The sequence below is a fragment of the Uloborus diversus genome, chromosome 9 (assembly GCF_026930045.1).
Source record: "Uloborus diversus isolate 005 chromosome 9, Udiv.v.3.1, whole genome shotgun sequence".
In the NCBI taxonomy this organism is placed as follows: domain Eukaryota; kingdom Metazoa; phylum Arthropoda; class Arachnida; order Araneae; family Uloboridae; genus Uloborus; species Uloborus diversus.
In genome coordinates this window covers 23,932,729-23,959,542 of record NC_072739.1, presented here as the reverse complement: position 1 = coordinate 23,959,542, position 26,814 = coordinate 23,932,729, and the positions used below count along the sequence as shown (strand labels likewise).

Here is a 26,814-nt window from a genome sequence, read left to right as displayed (position 1 = left end):
AATTAATTTTTAAAGTTCAAGCGCTTGTGACGTCAAATGGCATAGAAAGTAACGTCATGCGCTCTTCCGATAGGGGTAAGGCCCCTATATATACGAGCCGACGCATCAGCTTAAGATCAGCTTTTTTGGATCGGAGCGCGTGTTTGAGTGGTTGTCTTTTCTGGCGAGTTATCGCGTTGGTGATTGTTTAGTGTAAGCAATTATTAGCGGCACGTGAGTTGTTTATAAAATAAAATATTATTTTCTGCAAATTTGGCGAAATCCGAAACTTTCTGTGGTAACCCAAGCAGTGCAACAATGAAAAATCCGATCCAAAATGGCTAAACTTAAGCTGATGCGTCGGCCTGTCTATATAGCGGCTCTAGATAGGGGAGAAGCTGAACGACGCGCATATTCGACTTCGAAGACGAAACGTAAAAGGCTTATCTCCTCGCATTTAACTCCTCGCGTTTCTGGAACATAAAACCTCTCATCCTCTCGGAAATATTCGAATATCATCATTGATGTTAATTGAGGAAGATTATTTAGATTGTGCTTTAACGAATCCGGCCTCCATAGTGTGTTCAAAAGGATTATTGAATTTCTAAAAAATAAAAATATCAGCGCGCTCAAAATGTCCCTAGCGAAAACGAGGGATCTTCGGCGGAAGGCTGCCCATTAGCGCCCTGTGACGTAGGCTCGTGACATTTCAGAAGAGCGCACTTTTGCGCGTGGATTTTTAAAAATTCATTAAAAATCAATCACGGTGTTTTAAAATTCGGCGATGGTGAATTTTTAGTTTTGGGGGTCAATTAACAGTATCCAGTAGCCAAAATATGAACATTTAATAGGTTGCAACTTCCCTATTCAGCGGAAGCCAGAAATTGAAAGTGGCCTGGGCATGAAAACTTGCAACTCAGGCCCTATTATCAAAAAAGTTTATTTATTTATATATTGACGTGAGAGGAATATCACTCAAACAGGACTCTTTTGTGGAAAAAGTTTTAAATAGTGATCTAATAAATATCCAATTATTCAGTTAAATAAAGAGAAAGAAAATAACTTTGTTAAGTAATACACAGTGGCGGATCATGCGATTTTGAGGCCCCAGGCGCAACTTGATCCGGAGGCCCTCTAATTGACGCGACAAAAATGATAGTTTGCTACTATTAACAATGCAGAAAATCAGAAAATCATAACTTTCTTTTGTTTTTGAATTAAGCAGCAATGGGTGGGGGGGGGGGGGCTTACATCCTTATTTAATAGGAGAAAAAGGACATTTCCGACAAAAAAAAACTTTACAGCGAAAAAATTTTGTTTTCTCTATTTTTTTGTAATTTAGTTAAAGCAGGGGTGTATATCCGACCCCGATTTGTGCCATCTTCTGGCAAAATCCCAGAATTACCCAGTTTTTCCAACGGGGGGCGGAGGGGGGGGTAGTTGGCAAAAAGAGAGAGGGGATAACCTCTGATCGGATAAGAAAGGGGGATCCGGGGGTTACCCCCGGGAAAAATTTGAAACTTGTAGTTTTAAAAAGCAATTTTAGACTTCGCTGATGTTAGGGGGCAAAAGGTGCAAGGACCTCAGCGGAAAGCTGTTGAAATAGATGCCTTAAAAACGCGATTATAGGCCATATTTATTGACGTTAGGATAAAGAATGGAGCTCAGGGAACTGCCTCCAATCGATTGTTTGTTTGTTTTCTTTTTTTTTTTTTTTTTTTTTAAATAGCTCGAAATTAATTACTCCTAGCTCTTTCCCGATTTTAGAAACTGAAGTTTCAAAAACGCAATTGTAGACAACATTACGGGATAAACAATTTTACAGAAAAGAGGTTCTGAAGCCTCTCCTCCTGGACATTTGTTTCAAAATTATGGTCCTAAAAACTTAAGCATTTATATTCAGGGACTATTCCACTTAAACTGTTTCTAAGTGTAATTTTAAAACCTTATTTTTTTATGATATTAGAGGAAGGTGGTTCGGCGACCATTGCTCGAATATTTTCCGAAATTCAAGTCTTAAAAACGCGATTGTTAAGACCATATTTTGCAACATTAGGGCCAGTAGTTTTTTGAAATTAAAGTTCCAAAAACGCAGTTTTAAGCGATTTTCGATCTTGTTTGGGGGCTTACCCCTGGAACTTTTGTGAAATTGAAGATCTTCAAAAATGGTATTTCAGAGTCTCGCTCTTCTCTCCATAATGCTTTCGGTGCGTGCGTGTGTGTGTGTGTGTGTGTGTGTGTGTGTGAAGGGGGGACTTTAGAGAAGTGTCAATTTTAAAACTTAAGAGGGAGAGATAAGAACGAAATAGGAATGGGGTGGCAATAAGAACACAGTAAGCCATACTGTTGAATTTTTTTATTTCAGAGATTTCTTTTAAAGAGACATTTAGATTTTTCCCATCATTATTATTTTTTTCTTTCATCAATCACTGTGTTTTCCCAAGACCTGTTCTTTTCCTCGCTTCAATAATAAAGAATAGTTTTAAAAAAATTCAACTCGGCATTATGAGGGGGAGGCCGTGATCCCCCCTCCCCCCTCTGATTGCGCCACTAGTGTAATTATGTATAAATATCAAAAATTGGTATTTTAAAATTGACATACGCACTCCTTAATATTTTACGTCGTCGAAAACAGCTTTTCTTCTGTAGATGATGAAGTTTGTACAATTTGCTCAGTTAATATTAGACAAATACAAGCGTTTCTAATTTTGCGCACATCATAGTCTAAATTAAAGCTCAGCTGGAGAACGAAATGTAACTGGAGACTACAAATTTGATAAATAATTTCTGAAACGTTACGTAACGGTCATTTTGATATGCCTAGGTGCCCCCTTAGCAATTACAGTCCTGATTTTTTTTTCAACGGGAGGGGGAATCTTAATTTATTTATACCTTTAGGACATCAAATAAAAGATTTTAATGCGATCCTTAGTGATGATTATCAGTCATTATTCCAAGAATTTCCAAAATATATTAAATATTTTATACTACTTTAAAAAATGCACTGCTACTGCTGGTTATCTTCTCTGCCGTTTTGAAGACTTTTTTTTATTTTATAATTTTTTTTCCCACTCTCCAAATAATTTATTATTATTATAATATCACTTAATCAAAATTCAATAATGTACTACAAGTTTTGTTGGTACAAAAAATGATGTGTGGCGTCTTAAATGTCGCAATCGTGAAAGAGATACCAATGACATGAAGACCTTTAATTGGCTCACAAATTAGAACATGAAATAGTAATATGAACCACCAATCACTTTTCCTGAGCTTTGAAGGTCAGGAGCATCTAAATTATTGTTTATAAGAGAGGAGCAGATTCAGAAGTATTTTTAATATTTTGAAAAACTGACATTGGGTTTGATATCTCATTTTAGACGCAATTTCAAAAGACATTTTTTTAACGCAATTTCAGGCTATATTTGGTAAAAACACAAGGAAAAGGGTTTGTTTTGTGAAGTCTCTGGAAATTTTTAAACCCTAAAAACGCATTTGGGGCTGACCCCGGGAAATTTTGTTATTGTAGTTTAAAAAACGCAATTTTGGGATGCATGTGGACATGTTAGGGGGAGAGGTGGTTGCTTTAACTCGGAAAGTTTTTGAAATTATAAGGTCTACGATTGATGATGCTGGTGGAGAAGAGAAGAGGTTTGAGAGGATTTCAAGTTATATACAATAAAACTTTAAAAACGCCATTACAAATCTTCTTTGGGGGAGTTTATGGGAAGGAGATTTAAATTTAGGAGTTTTCCCTTCTTAAAACACATTCTAAAGTTCTTTTTGGTAACTGCATAAGAGGTGGGTAAGTAGCTGCTGTCCTCTCGCAAATTTTCGAAATCAAAATTCTGAAAATGAACTTTTAAGTGACTTTTGGGAGGATAGCAGGGATTGGGGACTCTGAGTCGAAAATTTTCCAGAATTACGATCGTAAAAACCTAATTTTCGACTGTCTTTGATCTTGTCAAAAGGGTTAAAACCCTCTTTTGGATCAGTGGTAAGTGTCAGAAGTTGCTGTCGCGGCATGATCCGACCTTCAGGGCGATTCCGAAGTCAAATAAAAAATAATAGGAGGTGTATGAAAATGCAGGTCTCTTCTTTTATATCATAAGTGTTTTTAATGCAGCGGCTTCTGCCCCAGTAAGTTTAAGGAATTATAGTCTTGAAAATTCGTTTTTGACGATCTTTTGTAATGTTAGAAGCAAAAGAGGTATGAAGATAATTGTAAAACCGCAGTATTGTTACATCTCTAAATTATGTTAATAAAAGGGCTTTTCAGGAGCTCGCCAACTAATTTTTTTTTCAATTATAGCTCTAAAAACGCAGTTTTAGAAGACATTTGGTGATGTTATGGGGAAGAGAGATTCCAGGGCCCGACCTCGCAAATTTTCTTTATTTGTAGTTTTAAAAATGCATTTTAGACAACTTTTGATAATGTAAATAGAGGTTCAGAAACGCTGCCCCGGTCCTTTTTGAAATTGTATCCTTTAAAACTGTCGATTATCACCTATTATGCTACGAGAAAGGGGGTTCGGCGGCGGCTCTCCCCCGAAAATGTCCGAAATTATAGTTGCAAAAATGGAGTTTTAAACGATATTTGGTAATGTTAGGGAGGAAAGAGATTTGGTGTCAATCTCCGGGATTTTTATTTTTATTTATTTTTTTTTGAAACTGAAATCTTTAGAATACGATTGAAAGATCATCTTCGGTAACGTAAAGTGGATTGGCCATCTTTCCCAATTGAAGCTCCGAAAACGTAATTTTGGTTGACTTTCAATGCTGTTAGGGGAAAAAGGAGTTTTCGGACGCTCTCCTCTGAAAAAATTTTGAAATTTAAGCCATGAAAACTAAATTAAAGATAATCTTTAATGATTTTAATGAGGGGGGGGGGCAGAGAGATATTCCTGCAAAAAATTTTGAAGTCAGCTTTAAAACGCATGTTTTAGAACATCTTCGGTAACGATAGTGGGAGGAGAGGTTTGTGGGTCCTTTTTCGCTAATTTTCGGGGGTGTCTTCAACGGAGATTTTTTTGGAATTGAAGCCTTTAAAACGGAAGTTTAGACGATCTTCGGTGGTATTGGGGGGGGGGGGGGAGATTTTTAATTTTTTCGAGTTGAAGTGCGAAACATTTTTGACAGCGTTTTTATAGCATGCAAGATTTTGAAAATTTCGAGAGGGGCCTGACACCCTGACCTCCCCCCTCTGGCTACGGCCTTGTGGGGGGGAGCTGCTTAAAACAATGTATTACGTAGAACATGCCCACGAGAATCAGTAATGTACAATAATTATATCTATATCTCTAGAATAGTGGTCAAAGAATAGCAGTAATTAGTGTGGTACCGGGTACTCGGTACGCACTTGGTACTCTGTCCACTTATCCCGTCATTTAAGACTGATAAGAAATTAAAATACATAACGTTATACACTGTAAATAATCTTCATGATAAGTATACTTACTGGTGGATATCGGCTATAAATTCTTCATTTGTATTACGGCAATCTAATCACTATTTCTTTTTTGTGGAAATACCTCGTGTTACCAATTCTAGAAAACCACCAGTCATACTATGACGGGTGCAAATTTCTTGATCATTCCATTTTATTTGTAAAAACAAGAAACCCAACGAGTAGGGTCTTATTGCAGTTCCTGATTTCTAAAAAAATAATTTGAATTCAAGACGTCGAAATTCAAATGTGACTGATCGATGCTTTTTTTGGGGGGAGGGGGGGGGGCATTTCTAAGCATTTCTGGTAAAAGGAAATAACCCTTAAAATTTATAAGTCTTAAGTATTACTCGGTATCAACTTGGTCTGCGCCTTATATTCAAGGAACAGAAATCTTGGTTTAATATGATATAATTACTTAACCACCCTACGCGAGACCCGACAGTTGAAAGCAAATTATAAAAATTTACTTTTGCGAGCGAAAAAAAAAAAAAAAAAAAAAGAAAAGAAAAAGAAAGAAAAAAATTGATACTCATATTGTAATATTTTGCTGTAAGTCAAAAATTATTTTTGTTATTATTAGATGATCAAGTTCTTGAAATTAATGTTTTAAATATTAATTGAGATCTACTAATATTCGGCAAAGTATTTGTTTAATATTAAACTTCTTATTTCTTGTTTTAAATAATTTGTACAGTTATTCAAGTGCATGTGGGGCAAAGTAGATGGGACAAAGTGAAACAGCTCCATTTCGTTTACTTCTTCAATACTTTATTAAATCACTTGCGTATTTATTTATTAATTATTTCATTTACATTCTTTTATTTAATAGTTACCTTATTTATTCATTCATTTATTTTCTTATTCATTCACAATTCAGCAATCACGATTGCTTATTGTTCTCATTTGATTGTCCTTGACGTTACTGTGATTTTATTTTCCTCCCGATTTCCTCTGCAGCACTACCGCCCACCGTCCTCTGCTGGTCCTGAGCATTGTCCCCCGGAATCTGCTTCTTCTGGTAGGTGGCGTCGATGTCCTGCACACACGCACGCTCATACACATACACACACGCCTACGTGCATACACATAGGTTTACACACACACAACTAAGCACACGTAACTTCCCAGGAGGAGGGGCAGGCTTGGGGGGACAGGAGCCGTTTCTGTAAACAATAACTCCAATGAGTAGGGTCCTGTCGCAACTCGTTATTGCGAAACACAGAATTTGAATTCAAAATTTCAGAATTAAATTTTTTTTTATTGACTCATTTAATTTTTCTCATATATTAACTAATTATTTTTTATTTGCTTATTTTTTCCTTTTCTTTTTATTTATTCATTCATTTATTCTTTTATTTACTCATTCATTTGATCAAAGATATCTTTAATAATCAAATAAAAAATGTTTAATTCGAAAAAATTTCATTTTTCACTTTGCCCCATAGAAAAAAAAGTAAATATTTCGACCTTTTTTTGGAGGTGCAAAGTTATAGCTTAAAATTAAAAATAATGTTTAAATGCAAGTTTTATTACAAAATATATTGTTCCTACTTTATGAGCCGAAAATTTTCGAACAAAATTCCAATTTGTTCATACTGAAATGAAGTAAGTGATCTTAACCATTTCACTTTGCCCCACATATCCCTACTTTACCGATTCTATTGAAACAATTTCGTTTTCAAACTTACGACTAAAAAGTAAGTTCAGGCATTAGAGGAAAAAAAAAGTTTGATTGCTCACCTAAATTCCAGTGCGGTGTTTTTTTTTTTTTGGGGGGGGGGGGAGAAGACTTCTTTTCTTTCATTAAACTAACAAGATTCTGACCACTGTTGCAAGACAAGATAACACTGCACTGCTGAATTGGATTGAAATGTACAGGGAAGAAGAACGGTGCTCGCGGTCATTTTCCCAAGGTCAACCGCCCTGTTTTGGCTTCCATTTGACGTGGAACTTGAGCCATATAATGCCTTTCCTTTTGTTACTTCTTATCTAACACCCCACTTTCTTTAGGGGACACACGACCTTGAAAAAAAAAAAAGCGGGAACTCTCCGATCTCAGAAAAAGTGATGGCTACGGTGGAACACGAAATATGCTGTTTGTTTTGATGAAGCATTACGGAGGAAAGAAACAAATGTATTTTGAAATTCATGACTAATTGACAATTCTATGAGTATTGAGCATTTTTTACAAAAAATTATGACTTTACCCGTTGCAAATCCTCTAAATGAATAATTTTTCCTCCTGAAAAAATTCAAACAAAGGCACCTGAAACCTGGGGCCCCCTTAGACGAAGCCCTATTGGGATCAATCCTATTAGGGTACCCTATTGGGAGCAATCAGTCCACGCCTAAAATTCATGACTAACTCTCAATTTCCATGAGTTTAGAGCATTTTTCACTCAAAATTATTACTTTCCATGGCAAATCCTCAAAACAAGCATATTTTTATCCTGGAAAAATCCAAACAAACGCACTTGAAGCTTGGGGCCCCTTTAGAAGCGGTGTACCCTATTGGGAACAGCAAACCCGCGCCTAAAATCCATGACTAACTGTCGATTCCATGAGTTTTGAGTATTCTCCACTCAAAATTATGACATTCCATTGCAAATTCTCTAAACGAACAATTTTTTCTCCTGGAAAAATCCAAACAAAGACACCTGAAGCCTGGGGCCCTCTGAGATGTGGCCCTATTTGGAGCAATCCCATTAGGGGGCCCTATTGGGAGCAATCAGCTTGCGCCAAAAATTCATCACTAACTCAATTTCCATTAGTTTTGAGCATTTTCCAATCAAAATGATTACTTTCCATGGCAAATCCTCAGGATAAGCAATTTTTTCGCCTGGAAAAGTCCAAACAAACGCACTCCAAGCCTGGGGCTCCTTTAGACGCTGGGGGCCCCATTGGGAGCAGCATACCCGCGCCTAAAATCCATGACTAATTGTCGATTCCATGAGTTTCGAGCCTTTTCCACTCAAAATTATGACCTTCCATTGCAAATCCTCTAAACGAACAATTTTTTCTCCTGGAAAAATCCAAACAAAGGCACCTGAAGCCTGTGGCCCTCTTAGATGTGACCCTATTGGGAGCAATCCTATTAGGGGGCCCTATTGGGAGCAATTAGCTCGCGCCAAAAATCCATCACTAACTGTCAATTTCCATTAGTTTTGAGTATTTTCCGCTCAAAATGATTACTTTCCATGGCAAATCCTCAAAATAAACATTTTTTTCTCCTGGAAAAATCCAAACAAACGCACTCCAAGCCTGGGGCTCCTTTAGACGCTGGGGGCCCCATTGGGAGCAGCAAACCCGCGCCTAAAATCCATGACTAATTGTCGATTCCAAGAGTTTCGAGCATTTTCCACTCAAAATTATGACGTTACCCATTGCAATTCCTCTAAACGAACAATTTTTTCCCCTGGAAAGATCCAAACAAAGGCACCTGAAGCCTGGGGCCCCCTTAGACGCGGCCCTATGGGGAGCAATCAGTCAGCGCTTAAAATCCACGACTGTCAATTTCCATGAATTTTGATCATTTTGCACTCAAAATTATGACTTTCCATGGCAAATCCTAAAGCAAAATATTTTCGTTTTGAGTATGTAACACTTCGCGGCCCGGAGGCCCCCTGCTTTGCTAGAGGCCCCAGCTATCGCCTCATGCGCCTATGCGGTGATCCGCCACAGGTAATACACAGATTCATTTAGTCAGGCCAACCATGGGGGGGGGGGGAATTGCAGCACACCTCCTGGCTTTGAAAAGTTAAAATTTTTCATAAAACGGCGTGGCTTCTACTGCCTTCCAATAAAATCTGCATGGAATGCACCCTTTACCCCCTCCCCACCCCACACACAAGAAAAAATCGAAATGAAGGACCTGCAGTTGTTGATAACGAACTAAAAAGAAAAAAACAACAACCAAGTTCAATTATTCGGCTAAGGTGTCAAGAACACTTACTTCCAGAGCTGCTATGCCGCAACCAATCGCCACTAAAAGAATGCTCGTCTGTTTCACGAACTCATGTAGTTTTATCACACATCCCTAAAACAACACATTAAAAGGCATAATTGAGACAGTTTCAGCAATTTCTTGATCATAAGAGAAACCAGATTTATTTACGAAACAAAAACATTTTAACAAGTTTTATTTTTAATCAATGACTATTTAATTTCGTAAGCAACACGCTTTTGCCATCTAATGTGTCCCAGGCTCGGGATAAGTCTGATCGGCGCTGTCGTGAAATCGTCTTTTGAGCGCCTTTATGCAGTGGCGTTCGACGAAAATATACTTAACACCTGGAATGAGGTTTTGTAGACAAATCTGAAGTAGAAAAAAATACAATCGGCATTTCATTTATTAAAAAAACAATGTAAAAATGAGTATTTAGTTTTGGATTACAGTGTACGTTTTTACCTCGTATCTCGAAGTTCTTTCGAGTTCACTAGTTTTTCTGATATGCAAATGCGTTTTGGAAAAAGAAAATATTTTAAATGTCAAAATAAACACCGCTCTAAATATTTCTATAATCTCTAATTGATGAATAATTAATCAAACTTTTATGCCAGTTAAAACATGACAACAGGGAACTCATATTTCTAAGTTGAAGTATAGAGGATATCCCACTCAAAACGTTCGAATCCATCAAAATTTGAAAATTTGCACGAAACCAATACTTTTTTCTATATATTAGACACAGAAGAAAGTAAAAATCACAAAAAGGCATATTTACAAATTATAATAAAACATATTCACCTCAAGATCCAAAATGGGGAATAGAAAATTTCTTGAGTCTCATGCTTAGCCTTGTGTACTATAGACGAGCCTTCACGGCTACACTTGATTAAGAAAAATGCTAATGCATGCACTAATTAGCATTACGACGTGTTTTCAGTGTAAAAGATTCCGTTTTTGAATAGCATATGTATGTAGGAGCCCGGACCGGGGCGCCCTAACAACAGACTGCCTTGAGATAGCTGGAGCAGCCGGCGCCACCGGGAATCAACATATCCCGCGAGTCTGCGCGACGAGCGAAAAAAAGAGCCAAGAGAACGAGAATGGAGGGACGCGCTGGAAGGCCGCCCGAATAGTTTTCGCTATGAAATGCCGTAGTTGATAATGTAGAATTGATCTTTGATTTCATAATTGTAAATAGCTGTTGTATATAGGTTCTGGTATTAATTAAAATTTCCTTATGAGTGCTAATAGGAATCGTTCGTTGAGTGACAGGGTCTTTAGTGTCAAGATCAGAACCCATCGGATCCTACATATATACACACAAGGAAGTACTTTTTTCTTTTAGATATGCAGCGAGGGGATTACTTGTTTCAATGAGCAGTGTAATTTCACCGCCACCATTAGATATAACCAAAGGCCTGATGAACGCACGCTCCGGCAGGTCCATGGATCTGGGCGCCAGCCAGTTTTAGGGGCAGCAAAATAGGATAAATTTCTTTATTTCTTCCCTTTTTTGAAAACTTCCCCTTAAAAAATGTGCAGATTTTCTTGTGAGAGGGGCATTAAATTTTGCCAGGGCCTGGGCATCACTTTGGCTTGATCGGACCCTAGATATAATGAAAATTGCTTTTTAAAAAATTTTTTTGATTGGAGAGATTTCCCCCATTTGGAGCATTTTTGGTTGGTAGAGCTCGGCGCCAGAGTAAGGAGATGCGCCATCGCTCTTGGAGAGGATGGGCACCCCTGATGAAAATAAATAACAATGCAATGAACTTACCTCTGTATTCCTGAAGTGAATATTCTCGGCTGGTTTATCTGATTGACACCAGGTGGCGTTGATGGGCTTTGGATCCAGGTGGTCATTATTGGACAACAAACAACAAGTCTTAGCAACGAGGGCTCCTTTGCCCAAGTCCTGAACTTTCCAGGCGCTTTCTTCATAATCCTCAGGACCAAGAATGCCACAGCAGTTGAACTGTTTTGAGATCAAGGAATGGGAATTACAATGTGTATCGAATTTAAAAAGATTTCTGCATTGTTAATATTGTTACGACTGTTGCTACTCAGATACCAGAAATATCTGCCTATTTGAACAGGCATAGTTGAAACAAACTCCTTTCTGGAGTTCATATTTTTTGACTTCCATAAAACTTCATTAAAAGAATTTTTTCCTTTCTTTTTTTACCCATCTATTATATCTTCTGATTCATCACCGACTGGCGGAGCCTCCCAAAAGGTCTTTCGATTTTCTGGCATTCAGGGCACAATTTCTGAAAAATATCATGTTTCTTCTTAGTGGAATTCCTGTAGGTCCTGGACAAAGAGACATGGAAGTCTTCAGCTGAAATGATTATCTTCATGGTCCACTTTGTAGAAGAGATTCTAGGAATCTCGGCGAAACTCAACGTCGACGATGTCTTCTATGATCTATGCATGATCTTGACATGGATTTCAGTTTCCACTGAGATTGTCCTGCAGGGAAACCACGGAAGTCATTTGCAGTCATGTTGATGACAGTCATTTTGTTGTTGTTGGAAGAAGCCACAACCTGTTCCGTATCGTGACGATATCCTCTATGAATGGTCTTGAAGTTTCCACTGAGATTGTCCTGCAGGGTAACCTGGGAAGTCATTTGCAGTTATGTTGATGTGTCATTTTGTTGTTGTTGGAAGAAGCCACAACCTGTTCAAAATCGTGACGATATCCTTTATGTATGATTTTGACATGGATTTCAGTTTCCACTTGCAACTTGCAAGGAAACCACGGAAGTGATTTGCAGTCATGCTGATGACAGTCATTTGGTTGTTGGAAGAAGCCACAACCTGCTGAAAATTGTGAAAATCAAATACATTTCCCCCTCGCCTCTTTATCTTTGCTGTATGCCTTGATGAACAGGCTTATTTTGTAGGTAATCATCGATCGATTTGCTAACATGAGTGGTATTTTTTGAAGTTTGATGGCGTGCATAAATCTATAGGAGTTTTCGGAAGAGTCGGCAATTTTTGCTGTTGTCAGATTATCTTCACCGGTCAAATTTTCATTTCTTGTTTTATTGCTTGCATTCAGTATTTCAGTAGTTGTTGAGGCGTTATGAGAAAGGTCCTTCTAAAAATAGCACCAAACTTTGTGTAACATAGGACACGTATTATTCAGGATTCCATCCTGAGAGTTCAGTGCTTTCATTTCGTGTATCATTTCGGCTCCTACAATATTTACGAAGTCTTTTAGAACTGAGCTTTTTTCTGACATTAGCCTCTTCATTTGATTTTCTGTCTAAACATTTAGAGTAATCAATAGCGTTCTCATCAGAAGATCGCAACCCACATGCTCTCGCAAGGCATTTATTATATTTTCAGGCTTTAAATACTCCAAGTCTTTTCAAAATTAAAGCGAAGTTTAACTTCGTACCAACTTTTCCTACGTTTTCTGCATGAAACTCGTACGGATTTCGGTACATTTTTAACAGGCCCAAAACCGGACGCAAGTGATATGGCTTTTGTGACCATCTATAAATAGAATCACAGGCTTTTTGATGTTCTCTGCTAACTATAGTGCAAATATTTCTGTGATAAATTGGTTAAAAACATCTGCCGTCATCCATACCAGGAGCCATCTCATTTTCCCCAAAAGGTAAATACATTTTCACGTATTGCTATTGAAAGTAGATAAGAATTGTGTTACATAATGCACATTCATAGTTATATCGTCAAATAGTTTGTTATCTCCAGGAGATGGTCAAATTTTTTATCCAGGTGTGTTCACCTAACTCTAAGCTTACATAAAAAATGTCATATGAGGTACCAACGCCTTTAATAGGCGCATGAGAATTTCTAGTTGCAACAGACATATTTTGTTCTTCAATTTTATGAAAGTTATTTACGTGAGTCTTATCATTTACGAAATGATTTGTGGCTCCAGAATCGAGGACAAAACTTATTTTTTAAGTGTTTTACAAACCCTACATTACAATCAGAATCTGAACTTTTATTAGTATTTATATCACACTCAGATTTACGTTAGAATCAGTAATACAACCTTTCAAATTCGGCTTGACCCCTTTATTCAACTTATTTTTCGATTTAAATTTAAAACTACGCTTTAAATGACCATAAAGACTACATTCATGATAAGGACCTATTTTTCTCAACATTATCTTGTTTAAAATTATTTTTCTCAAAATTTAGCTTTTGTGTGTTATATTTACGGTTCTCATATTTTGTTACAAAGTTTTCACTTTTACCCTTATTATAATCAATTAAATTTAACTCGCTATTCTTCAGTAGTAAAGCTTCGGAGTTTTTTTCAACCGTGAAATCTTTCTCAATCAGTATACAATTTTTCAACATTACCATTAAATTCACCAGGCAAGTCCCGTAGTAATTGGAAGCATATATGTAAATTATCTATCTTATGATTACTTTCATTGCAACAAGTCTCAGTTTGTTTAACCCTCAAAATAAACATTCCAATGTTTTCAGTCGCCGAATTAAACTTAATGCGAAAAAATTCGTCTAAATTTCTCACCAACACGTCGAAAATCCTTAAAAATTTTCCTAGCTTCTCTTGAGTTTTCACTGTCGTCGATAAGTTCTTGATATCGTTCTTCTAAACAGCTATAGATCAAGGAATACGCTTTCTCGTCGAACCGCTGAAACTTGAACAGTTCCTTTAAATCCTTTTCATCAGGTTTCAAGGAATCTTTTGTCACGATTTACCAGCTTCTTACTCCCATCAACGATGCTCGCATTTTCGCTGCCCAACGTCTGTAATCCAAACCGTTGAATTTCTTATAATTTACCCGAATGTCTTCCCCGTTTCTAGCAAAGTCAGCCATCCCCCCCCCCTTTTTTTTGACAAAACGGCAAAAAAGTTCCAAGTAGATATTTTTTACTCAGTTCAATCTATTACTTTTGTCAATGCTCGATGATTTCTAATTGCATAGCAAAGGCCCATGACCATTGGTAATTACGGAGTGTGGTAGAGCAAGATACATATTGATAAAAAAACATTTATATTGGTTTATATACATACCAAACTAAAAAATACGCTCACTGAGCTGAACTTAAACATCTGATCAGGCATTACATTATTCACACTATCTCTCTATCGCCAGTGAACAAATTCTAAAGTCCATACATATAATTGGAGAAAATAGCGACGACATCTGGGCAGTTAGCATATTGTTGTTCTTCTTCGCTTGTCTGTTCGAATACTGTCACGGCCCCGTCAAAATGCACGCACACACACACGCGCGCGCAGAATAACAAAAACCAATAGCAACATTTTTAGGGATCATTTTGTAATAATATCTGCACTACAATTTAAGCTGTAAATAAATACAGTAGGCCGAGTTTAATACAGTGAAAACAACTTGTTTCTAGTTCAAACTTAATTATAGGGTTAATATTTTTGTAACAAAAATAATCTAATTCTGTCCCATTACCAAGTGCTCTCCTAGGACCGGCGCTGAGGTCCACTCAGCCCTATCTTTGACCACGAGCAAGCGGTTATGAGTAGCAGCATCCTTAAAAGATGCAACTATAGCGAACCGTAAAGTTGAAAATGAGAAAGTATTTTGCAAGAAGAAGAAAATAAAGGGTGTCCCAAAATTAACGCAAGATTTGAATTTGCCTCCATTTTTGCAATAAATGGTTGGCAACCCTGAAAAAAGAACAATTTGACAGCTGAGAGTTTAGGGTAATCAAAAATGGAGCGTTATACGATACAATAACGCGCTTTCATTATTGAACAATTGTTTCAAAAATAATGAAAGTTGAGGCTGGTCAAGCAGTTACTGTTATTGGCGCTCGGTATCGCAACACGGTAATGCACGGGTGGTTGTGGGCTTGTTGACATAGACCTTTGAATTCAAATAACCCCATAAGAAGAAATTTAAAAGTGTTAAATCACACGATCTCGGGTGCCAATTCTGATGACCGAAATGAGAGAGTACGCAACAAGGAAATGCCTTATGCAGTAATTGAAATGTTTCACTCTCTCTAGCTGTATGGTACAATAACACCCCATTTTTACTAACCCTAAACTCTCAACTATCAAATTGTTCTTTTTTCATGGCTGCCAACAATTTATGGAAAAAATGGTGGCAAATTCAAATCTTGCGTTAATTTTGGGACACCCTTTAGAAACGTAGCATTATATTTATATACATACTGAGAGAGAGGAATAGAAGTTATTCTATCTTACTCTTGTCTGAGCAAAATCCAAAGCTTCTGTTGTTTGGACATTGATGCCATATTCTTCCTTCAAGACGGATGTAAGTCCTTCTAGTTTATCCAAAGTCTGGAAAGAGAAATATCATCAAATGAGGCTCACACACTGATTGCGATGGCAGTTATGAAAAATTCTAGATCACCAGTTACATAGTTCCACTGTTTGAATGCGTTGGAAAGAATGAAATATAAATATTATTGAACGAAAATAACTAGGAAGAATTGAAGGGCTCGGGGCAAGAATGTGAGTTGCCACATGATGTGAATTTTTCAGTAAGCTAATTTCCAACTTAAAAATATTTGTAGATTTTTTCAAAGGTATTATACATTATATATTCTGCAGTACTAAAACCCAGTAAGCAAAATATCTTGCCTCAGTATTGCATAAAGGTTGACATGCAAGAAAAATCATCTTGCATTAATGCTGCCTCAATGTTGATATGTTACTCCCTTTATGCTGTCAGCAGGCTGCCACAATATTGGCTGACAAGGTGTATGCAACATAATATCAGGAAAATATCAAGGTAGGCTGCTTTTGTAATATTGCATACATATTGATATGACAGGATAATATCAAGATGTTGTCATGACAGCATGAAATCAAGGTCTAGGCAAGATGATCTTGCTTTTGTAATATTGCATACGTATTGATATGACAGGAAAATGTCAGGATACATTGACATGACTGTATGAAATCAGCACGTTTGCAAGGTGTTTTATCTATTTATTTATTTGTATTATTTTCACTTGAAACTCGAGAATTAAATTTCATTCTGTAATTATTTCTGTTATTCTTCAAGATAGTTTTCTAGCTTAAGAATATTTCCTTAAAGCTGACATCTGATCGGAAATTCATATAAAGGTATTAATCATACTCGCAATTTAATTTAAAAAATGAAAGTTTCTTAGTTTTGCGTAATACTTGACTTATTTTTTAAATTCATGCTTCTAATTGTATTATAAAGACATAAAATGCCTAGTTAGGAATAATTGCGGAAGTTTTTATAACACGTTTAAGAGTAAAGAAAGCAAAATAATAAATAAGTAAATAAATACAATAAAGTACATTTCCAAATGGATGTCAGCATTGAAAATATCCCATGGACAAAACACATGAATTTATCTTAAAGAATAACAATAAATAACCATTGAATAAAATTAATCTTACTCATGAGATTGAAGTGATAATACGAAATTCTGGGCTTCATGTCCCTTCGTTTCAAAGTCTAGGGACGAAAAAAGTTATTTTCGGCCATTTCTAACATTGATCGCACATCGCCTGCGATATGACTTGTTTAGTACTATATTAATAAACAAATGCAGTTATCAATCATTCATAAGTTATTCCTAAAACAATACTATTCCACACTAATAACTAAGCAACCAACTTAACGAAGCCTAAAGAACGCAACGACAACGCCACGTGCAGCTCCTCTGAACCGACTGAAATCGTAGGTCGAAGGAGGAAGATGTGCCAGCGATTCGAGGGACGCTGGGTAGAAAGAACTGTGCGCATGCGCAAGTGTCAACGAAGGTCCACCTGTTCTATTGTGTACTAATTACCTTGACGGCGACAGCACGAAATCAATACATCTTGAGGGCGTCAATATGTATGCAATGTTGTTATTGTAAGGTAATATCAATATTGATATTTTAAGATGAATGCAATGTTGCATACGTGTTGTTATTGTAATATTGCTTTTTAATCTTTATGCAAGCTTTATGCAGTATGAAACACGTCAATATTGACGCCGTCAGTATAATGTCAAGATCTGTCAAGATTGATGCAAGAAATTTTGCTATTAGGGAACCAGATACGTTTTTCTCCAACTGAGACAATACATTGTCATGTTTATTGAAATTTTAGTTATGAGAAACAAAAATTTTGATCGAAAAGTCACATTTCTGCCCCGAGCCCTTCAATTCTTAAAACAGTAGAAACATCGTCTATTTCCTTTTTTCAATGCTATAACAGTAATAGTTCAACGGGGGTTCCTATAAACTGAAGTTCAGGAATGGTGAATAAAAATTCTCTGTAGCAGGTTGCATGTATCGCAATGAAATAGCTATTGAATGAAAACAGTAGTTGAAGGGTCATTCCACCAAAAACTCAACCCTTTGTCTCGCACGTGACGGTTCATACATTTCATTAAAAAGTAACAATTTTAAAGGGTAATGACGAAATTTTTTACTTAAGAAATCACACAAAATGTTTGTAATTTGTTAAGCAGAAGAAAATTTGTTCGTTAATATTTTAAAGTATTTTTAAATGATATAGTATATGAGGCGTCATGTGTGGGACAGAATGGCCGTAAAGCAGTCAAAGAAAATGTGAAAATGAACTAGCGGTATTGAGCAAATGTTTTACCTTATCCTGGAAGATTGCGCTGAGTATGCCCACTGCTAGTTCCGCCGCCAAAATAAGGAAGAGAAAGATGAAGTACTGTACGGGAGGAAAAAATGTTATTAATTATTTAAGCACTGGGAAGGGGAAAACAGAGCTGATATACAGATGATACTCAAATTTTGCATTAAGAAAAAAATGTTTGTGCAATCAGGTCTGGCACAAAAGAGAGCGAAAAAATATGAAACTATACCAGATATGGTCTCATAAATTAGCTTTTAAAATAGAAATGAACAATACAAAGCATTTTTGAAGTATATATATATATATATATATATATATATATATAATATATATATATATATATATATATATATATATATATATATATATATATGCAAGCGCGTTCAAACTTCGTTATACTGACAAAATACGAACGCAAACAATTGTAAAGTTAGTTTATATTTTTAGTATTTCTGAAAATAGAAATTATATGCAATAACAAAAATTAATGCGTAAAACATTAATCAAATACAGAAAAATACGAAAACCAAAGAATTACTGTGAAATTATGAAAGGCAAATCAGTACAGAAAGTATATAGTAACTCACTGTTTAGGTCTCAAATTAGTTTTTTAGTTTACTTTTTTTGCAACCTCGATATATTTTTCGATGGTCCTGAACCACTTGAAGAAGACACTGTCTCTGCTCTTCGTATTTTGTAATACGTCTTTGCAACTACTTCGATAAGGGCCACACCACGCTCCGCATTGTCGTTTGCAACTCTCAGTTTCTTTGCTAGCCCGAACCTTCGCCGGTTTAGGCGAACCCAGGTGCTCAGGATTCTTGAGGTTCCCAGTGCTCAGGATCAACTTGCAGGATCTGCCTCTCAATGCATAATAGGCTGAAAAACAAGTTAGGTAGTGTTTTTCGTCACAAAACTGGACTATGTCTTAGTCATCAATTCGCCAATATCCTCCTTTTGCAATCTTGGCGCGCTTTAGTGGTTCATCCTCACCGTCTTGTTCATGAAGAGCTTTGACCATCTCTTTTCTTCTACTGAAACATCCAAATAAAAAAAAGCGAGTGCTAAGAGATACTCGTTGAGATACCAAAGATGCCGAACCAGTTTTTCGACGGCCATAGCTGATATTTCTGGGTTTTCCTCTTTATTTGCTACAAGACGCTGAAGAAGTTCCAAACCATTTCTCAGTGCTTGTACAGGAAGGGGTGCTGTAAACCAAGCTCTCAGGTACTCTTCAACAATAAAGATACAGATGTTATGAATACCCTCGTTTTCTCCTTTTGCAAGTTTGAACTGGTTCCGAAACATCCACAACTTGAAACTATACAGAATCTTCAACATTCATCTGGCATGATGAAACGCTCCTGAGGTACGGAAACGTACACAAAAAGAAGTTCCTCCCAGAAAAATTACAAGCTCCAGCATCTCACTGTAATCTTTTGTTGAATGGGGGGGGGGGAAGAGGGATCAGAAGTTGGCTTTGTGCCAACTCCATTACTGATTGTACCTGAATAGCTACCAACATCTCAGCGCTTCTCCCCCCTGGTTCAAAATTAGAAAGATCTGTCGTTGATCATGACTGCTAAAATCGCTTGAAAAGCATCACCGTAAGTCCACTGGACGTGAATGGTCCCATGCAATGCGTGAATACCGTAGAAAGCACAATTTCTAAACTATGGTACCTGCAAACAAAATGCAGAAGTTTCTTCCCCAGCTTTTGTTCCAAATTCAAACTTGCCCTAATTTTAGTACTAGTATTACTGTATGTCGTTTCGAGTCACATACCTCGTACGAGCTCAGTAAGCTCCCATTTGTCTAATAGTTGTTCAATGGCATTTGCTATAGCAATTCCTGTTCCTGATTTTAATTCAGGAACACCCATCAATCAATGTTTTGGTCCCAACACTGGCGATCCTTACTTGTTTTTCCGGATATATTTTGCATTATGTTCCCGTCCGAGTAAAATATCAAGGGGTTCCTATGATAAAAAAAATTGCATACTTGAGAACTTAAAGTTGAACAATATTTAGAGGTTGCTACCATTGTTACAAAATTTGTCAGATCAAGCTCTTTCTTCTTTTTATTTTCTGCATTCACTATCACAATATTTATTGTGTATGATTTCGTTAATTTTAGTTAATGATAATTGATCAAATTATTAATATCGAGTTTATTTTACATTTTATTAAATTATGCTGCTAGACTAACTGCAATCAACCCCCTACTTCTTAACTGGAAGTTAGCTCATTCGTCAATGTTTTCTTTCTTGTGAATGCTTAACAGTACTTACTTTTTCCATATAAATTCATGTTCTTTTTATTTGCTTACAATGTGAAACGTAATTTGCAGATTAATATTTAAAGTTTTAACTATAGTTTTGTTTTTGCAGCTACAAGTTTTAAAAATCATTATTGGCAACATCAACAAGTATCATCACAATAAAACAAACATTAGTATGACTAATAAGCCAATTGTCTGCCTCATTGAGCCAAAAAAAAACTTCCCTCAAAAAGAGAAACTAAGGCTTTGTTTTTTCATTACACAAATTATGAACAAAACATAAAAATTGCTTGCCATTCAGCAGCTTTAAATGTCATGGAAGTATGGGCTAAAGTTCGCATACCAACAATATTAAACAAAACATGTGGTTGACAAAACAGAAAAACTCTTCCAAAATAGGCAAATCTTAGAAAAAATAAAGAAAATGAGAGAAATAAGGGTTCTATATTTCGCCAATTGAAAACGAAATTTGATGGAAATTTTCATTAGATGATTTGTTTGACATTGCTCATGCCATGCTAATGCTTTACATGATTAATATTGCAGAAGATTAAGAATTCCTTTTGGCTCAACGTAAATCAGGACGTCAAGGAAAAATGGGTAATGTTGATAAATTTTTAACTAAAAGAGAAACAGAACTTGAGGGAAAAGAGACAAAGGAATCCGCAAAAAGAAAGCTCGTGAAAGTGTAGCTGGTTTAGCCTCATCTGAAAGTGAAAAATCTTCTACTGAATCTGAAACACAAGAATTCACAATATAAAAACTTAGCGTTAAAAAAAAAACACATTAAACGAGCCAGAAAAACGGCATTGGAAAGTTAGTTGGCTGAAAGTTTGGATTTAGCCGAAGTTAGTGACCAGTGACCGAATTGTAGGAATCGTTTTAACACCTGCAATATAAGTTTTAAACACAGACAAAAAAGTTTAAAAAAGGAATTCAATCCGCAAGTTCCACTGTGTATTCATTGAGATAAAAAATTATTGGAAGATATCACGGGACATGAAAATGTTGACAACTTGCCTATTCCAGTATCAGGAGAGACAATTCAACAGTTCCTTGATGTTCCGAAATTATCTTAAGGAAAGGGTGAAGCTGTTGATGAAAAGTTGTTTGAAGCTGCTAAATCATGGGATATCTGTGATCGTGTAAAATTTATGGCGTTTGAAACAACATCAGTTAATACAGGGATAAAAAGCGGTGAATTGTATTCTTCTTCATGACAAAAGACATGCTATGGTCATTACCAGATTTTAGAAGCTGTAATAAAGTTGGCTACAGGTGTCTCAAGTAGTCCTGAAATTTCTTTGTTCAAATGTTTCCAAAAAAATGTTCCTGTATTGACAAAACAGAACGTGACACAGTTCTGATTGATGATATTCTTGAATTTGAAGTAGACGACATATCAGAAGATATCTTAGAATTTTTTAGACTTCAGCTGAAGGAATTTCAACAACGTGATGATTACCGTGAACTATTAGAACTTTGCATAGTAGAGATGCTGATTCATGAATATCTTTTAAAGCCCCTGGAGCTCTAAGAGCGAGATAGATGGCGAAAGCAGTTTATGCATTAAAAATATGAATGTTTAAAAAGCAATTTAAATTAACAAAAACGAGGAAAGTTCAAAATTAGATGTTTATTTATTATTCCTAATATAAAAGCTTGTTATAGAGATGACTATGCTCCATTTGCACCCAAAATTGATCTTGAGCTGTTGAAAGACATTTTTACTTACCAGAAGAAAAATATCGAAATTTCAACTGTTGCTTTAAATAAGCTTACTCGACATCTTTGGTATTTGACAGAATAGAATGTTGCTCTTGCTTCCTTAATCACTATGTTTCTGAAGAGACCAAGTCCAAAATGGTCTCTGCTTTAAAGAAAGCAAATGGAACAAATAGTTTAATGAAACTGTGTACAAGAAATGGTTCATATATAGATGAATTCCTAGAGAAAATTTTAAAGTATTTTGTATCTGGAAATACGTTAAGATTTTTCACTATAAATGACCTTTCAACAAGCTTTCTTGGAAGAGATGTTAAGGAATGGCCCTCACATAATGAGTACCAATCTGCAAAAGCTTATGTAGCTCACATACAAGTAACCAATGATCTTGCAAAACGTGATGTAGCTTTGATTGAAGACTACACGCAAATAAGGAAGTGCAGAAACAATTTTTACTGCTCATAGTTCAACAATACAGGTACAAGTACACGTGGAGGAAAAAGGCAACATTGGTTGGGCAAAAGAGTAAAAGTGGAAACCAATGATAAGACTGCTAACTGAAAAGCTTCCCTTTTTTTTCCCACATTTCAACATTACATGACAACCATGAAATGCTTGTAACCTTCTTATATGTAAAAGAAGTAGATATTTATATTTATGCGTGTTTCTGAACTAACCAACCCAATTTCATATTAATTAATGATATGACAACACATAAAGATAAGTTAGTTTTTACGCAATTTTTCACAATGAATATAATTTTAATCACTGACAGCACCCCTTAAATTATGTTCGAATTCCCTAAAAATTTTTTTGTGTGTGTTTTCTTATCAAAAGGACGCAATTAAAAGGGCGTCCTATAAGAAATTCAAAATATTTTTTTATGTGCAGTATAAGACGCACCCTAATGTAGGTATAGTTAAAAAAACAGCAAATTTTATAAAAATTGGCGAAATTTGGAGTGCAAAGTTATCGAAGTATCTTTGATTTGGCAGCTTTTACGAAAAGAAAAAAAAAAGGCAAAAATTTTTCAAAATTTTCTCAAAAATGGAATTAACGTTGGACTAAAGTGAAATAACTACCCTTGTTTTTTTTTCAATAAATTGGATGCATATTTTTCACCTTTTCGCACAAGAATCCTTTAATAATTCAGGATATTTTCATTTCGTGATGAATACGCAGTGAGTAAGTTCTACTTACTGTGACGAGCATACCCCTGTTCTCTCGAACAGCCCCACAGCATCCACAGAAGCCCACAAAAAATATGATTCCGCCAATGCCCACTAGAGCCCACGCTAAGTACTGGCTCAGTGCGTAATTCAATCCTGGCTCATGGAACAGAACGAAGAGAGTGCTCTTTTCCTTGTCCACCAGCAGGTATATGCCCACCGCCAATAGGAAGCATCCCGACACCTGAAAGAAACCAATAAAATGCATGCATCATACTGTCGATATACGCACCACTTACTGCTGTATATTTTTATATTGAATACTTTTCTCTTATGACAGATTTAACCTTGCGTTCGACGAACCTCACCGGTTGACCTGTGAGTAACCAGTTACTAACCGCAGCGTTCTATGATCAACCGGTTACCACATCGGTTACCATTCTAAGCTGTTGATTGGAGCACGTGATCATTAACTGTCACGTGATTAACTAACCGGTCACTACCGGTCGTGCTCGTCGAGCGTAAGGTATATGATATTGTAGTTCAACATGATAGTTTTCTGTTTTATTAGTTACATTCATCGCCTTAGATGAAATGGCAAACGTAGCTCATGAAACGACATGTACATCGAATATCTTTCTCCCATTTCTGAAACAGTATGTAGAAATGGTAGCATTTAAGTTTAGTAGGAAACTTCTTGCAAAGTACAGACTGTCAGTACTAAGCTGTATTTTTCTAGTACTTTTTCAACTTTTGTTCGGCAAAAAGAATGCAGACTCTTTAGGTATGAAAGTCAGTTCTAAAAACTATATGCGCCTCCCCACCCCCGTCCCGCAAACTTTTAGAAATTAAGCCCTACTTATGACCCTAGTGAGAGAATTTCGGAAAAAAACTGAACATGACTCAAAACTTGCTGAATGACAATTAGTATGCAGATATTTGCTTTGGCGTTCCTTGAACACCTCCGCAACACTTGCACGCTGTTGAAATAGCGCCGTGTTTGTTTACCTAGACGCCAGAGGTCCCAACAGCTGCAAAAACTTGATACTGCGACGTGGGATCACACTGGCTCTATTTGTTACCGGGAAAAATTAGAGCATGATGTCTGAAAACGTTCTGGATAATTTTATGTTTGGAACGGCTCGGAAGCTGAAATTTAAATTTCAGGGGTGAAAATTATTATTCTTTAAATAACAAAAACCTACATACCCAGAAGAATAAATTAAAAGTGACCAGAAGGCCTTTGGCACATTTTGCTCCACAGGAGAGACCCATGATTACAAGCTTCCGCAGCTACCAGTTAGATTACCTGTTGAAGAAAAGAAAAAAAATGCATTCAACTATTATACGACAACCTTTTCAAGATCAATTTTTTTAAATAAAATTTATTTCATTTTGAATCTGATCGCAATAAAAAATTTTTTTATTAATCATTCAAATGTTCTCTGTAGTCCTAATTGTTTGGGATTCAATTTTACATGTTTAAACATGTAAAATTGAATCCCAAATATGTCATAGTAGCAAGAGTTCTCGGATGCGCGTACATAGAGATATTACACCATATTTCCGAGATAATTAGCTCACCATTATGTGTATGCAGTCAGCCTGGAACACCCGAACATTACATATTCAACTGTCCTCTAACCAGCTCTATCCGTTGCACTTACAATTCCAACCTTTCGTTTTCTAAAAATATATTATTCTATCTCATCTAGTTTCACTCAAGAAAATCCATAAAATAATGTCCCTTTTCATTTCACAAGCAGAAGACTTTAAATATACGGTCTAAAACCTTTCTCAAAGAACTTTTATAGCCGTTTATATAGTATTTACCAGCCATTCCAGTCTCATTTAACTTCTTTTTCACTTGCATACTTTGTAAGTTTTAATGTTTTATGCTTTTCTATGTATCAAAATTGTTCCCGCGAGTGCTTGGTCGCTCGTGAATTGTTCTGTCCCCCCCCCCCTACAATCACGACATCCGATTAAACCCTCACCAGGGTCAGTACGGTGGTGATTAATGGGGTTTAAATAAATGATTGGTTGGTGGGTTGGTTCTATTAGGTTTTTTGGCGCAAGGAATAGAAAAAAGTGCCAAGAAAGTGAAATTACTTAAGTAGTAAAAGGTATAAAACCTTTTTGAAGAGCTTTGCCGAAATAAACACAAGGACAAAGTTTTAAATTTTGAATAAAAAGTGAAAAATATAAATAACCAAACAACGACGAGACAAACACAAAGACATAAAGACGAGCACTAAATCAAAGACAAGAATACAATCTCATGAAGGAAGTGAAATAATTTCAGATAAGGTGTGTCCTCTAACAGTTCCTCAAAGGTGGATGAAAATTATTCGAATAAAAGAATTCGAAAGGAACATGACATTGGACAATCGGAGGGGAAAAGCAACTCTGTCTGATTGACTTTACATGTGTTACATATTAGAGTTGGTTAAAACATGAACGAAGTTTTAGAATTTGAAAAACAAACCAAACAAATAATCTGAAAAATAATTTTAAATAGCTGAAAAAACCCAACAATTACAACCGAGACGAAAACAAGGACATAAAGACGAACATTAAATTAAAGAAAGAAATCCAATATCCTGAAAGAAAAGAACAATTTAGGATGGTGTGTCCCCAAAAAATTCTTTCAAAGATTGAAAAATTTTAAACGATTATGCCGTAAATTGGAACAATCAGAGAGAAGATGCAACACTGTCTGATTTGTATTGCATATTTGAGCAAGTTCGTTGCAAAAGGAATGTTTACGAGTGAATCTTGTATGACCATTGCGAAAATATTCTGTTCTCTTCTAATAATCTTTGATGACTAGAAACCTTTCGTCAAAGGCTGGATGTAGTGCAACTTATTTTGCGTTTCTCAATTCCAGTCCCGCTGCCAATAGATGGTAAGAAAATCTATAATACAATTTTTGTGTTCATCAAAAGGAACAAGATCATCGACAAGGGCATTTGCAGCTTTAGCAGCTGAATCAGCCGCCTGATTTCCTGCAATGCCGACGTGACCAGGAATCCAGCAAAAGAGAACTTGGAAATTATCTTGTTTATGATTATTGCAGGAAAAAAGGAATGTATCACCAAAGGATAGCTATTAGTCTTTGTCTTTTGTGTAAAAAATTATTGTAGCATGAGTTTTGATCTATTAAAGAAGCGGGGACTTTCTCTACAATTAAACTTCTAATCTATTTTCTCAAGGAATGGCCAATTGAAATTTCCATCGAAGTTTCTTGGATCAAACTTCATTGACTCTCGACTACACAAAATTTGTCGATTGTTTTATTGTAACACGCAAGACACGCGTTCTAATGTTTCAAAAATACTGTATACTGAAATTGGTTAGTAATTGCTCTTACTTGGAACAGATATTTACAGAAGAATCCCCACAATTGTATATCGTCAAACTGCTATCGAATGAAATAAACGTAGTTTCCATGGCAACTTTTTCCAAAGCGTGCTCTTTATGCATTGTTCAATGAAATTATTTGCCTCTTTTTCGTGTGATCTTTCAGTTCACAAATTTTATGATATGGTTCGTAGACACGGAATAAGTGTGGCGCAATATTTTGTCTCCTACTCTATATTTCGCATCTGTTTTCATTCGATTCGAATGTCAACTACTAGATCAGGCGAAAATGATGTAAATAT

The 26,814-nt window shown here is 36.1% G+C and overlaps 1 protein-coding gene across 1 annotated transcript in view; it reads right to left on the bottom strand.

Moving 5' to 3' along the window:
• The window catches only part of LOC129230637 (CD151 antigen-like), a 59,230-nt gene that overhangs the window by 3,928 nt on the left and 28,488 nt on the right, over positions 1-26,814 (bottom strand). The window contains exons 2-7 of the mRNA XM_054865051.1: positions 24,359-24,458; positions 23,181-23,393; positions 17,976-18,050; positions 15,582-15,677; positions 11,155-11,352; positions 9,381-9,464 (exon numbers count right to left, since the gene is read on the bottom strand). Of these exons, the coding sequence (XP_054721026.1) occupies positions 9,381-9,464; positions 11,155-11,352; positions 15,582-15,677; positions 17,976-18,050; positions 23,181-23,393; positions 24,359-24,424 (732 nt within the window). The 5' untranslated portion in view covers positions 24,425-24,458. The remainder of the gene's footprint in view (positions 1-9,380; positions 9,465-11,154; positions 11,353-15,581; positions 15,678-17,975; positions 18,051-23,180; positions 23,394-24,358; positions 24,459-26,814) is intronic.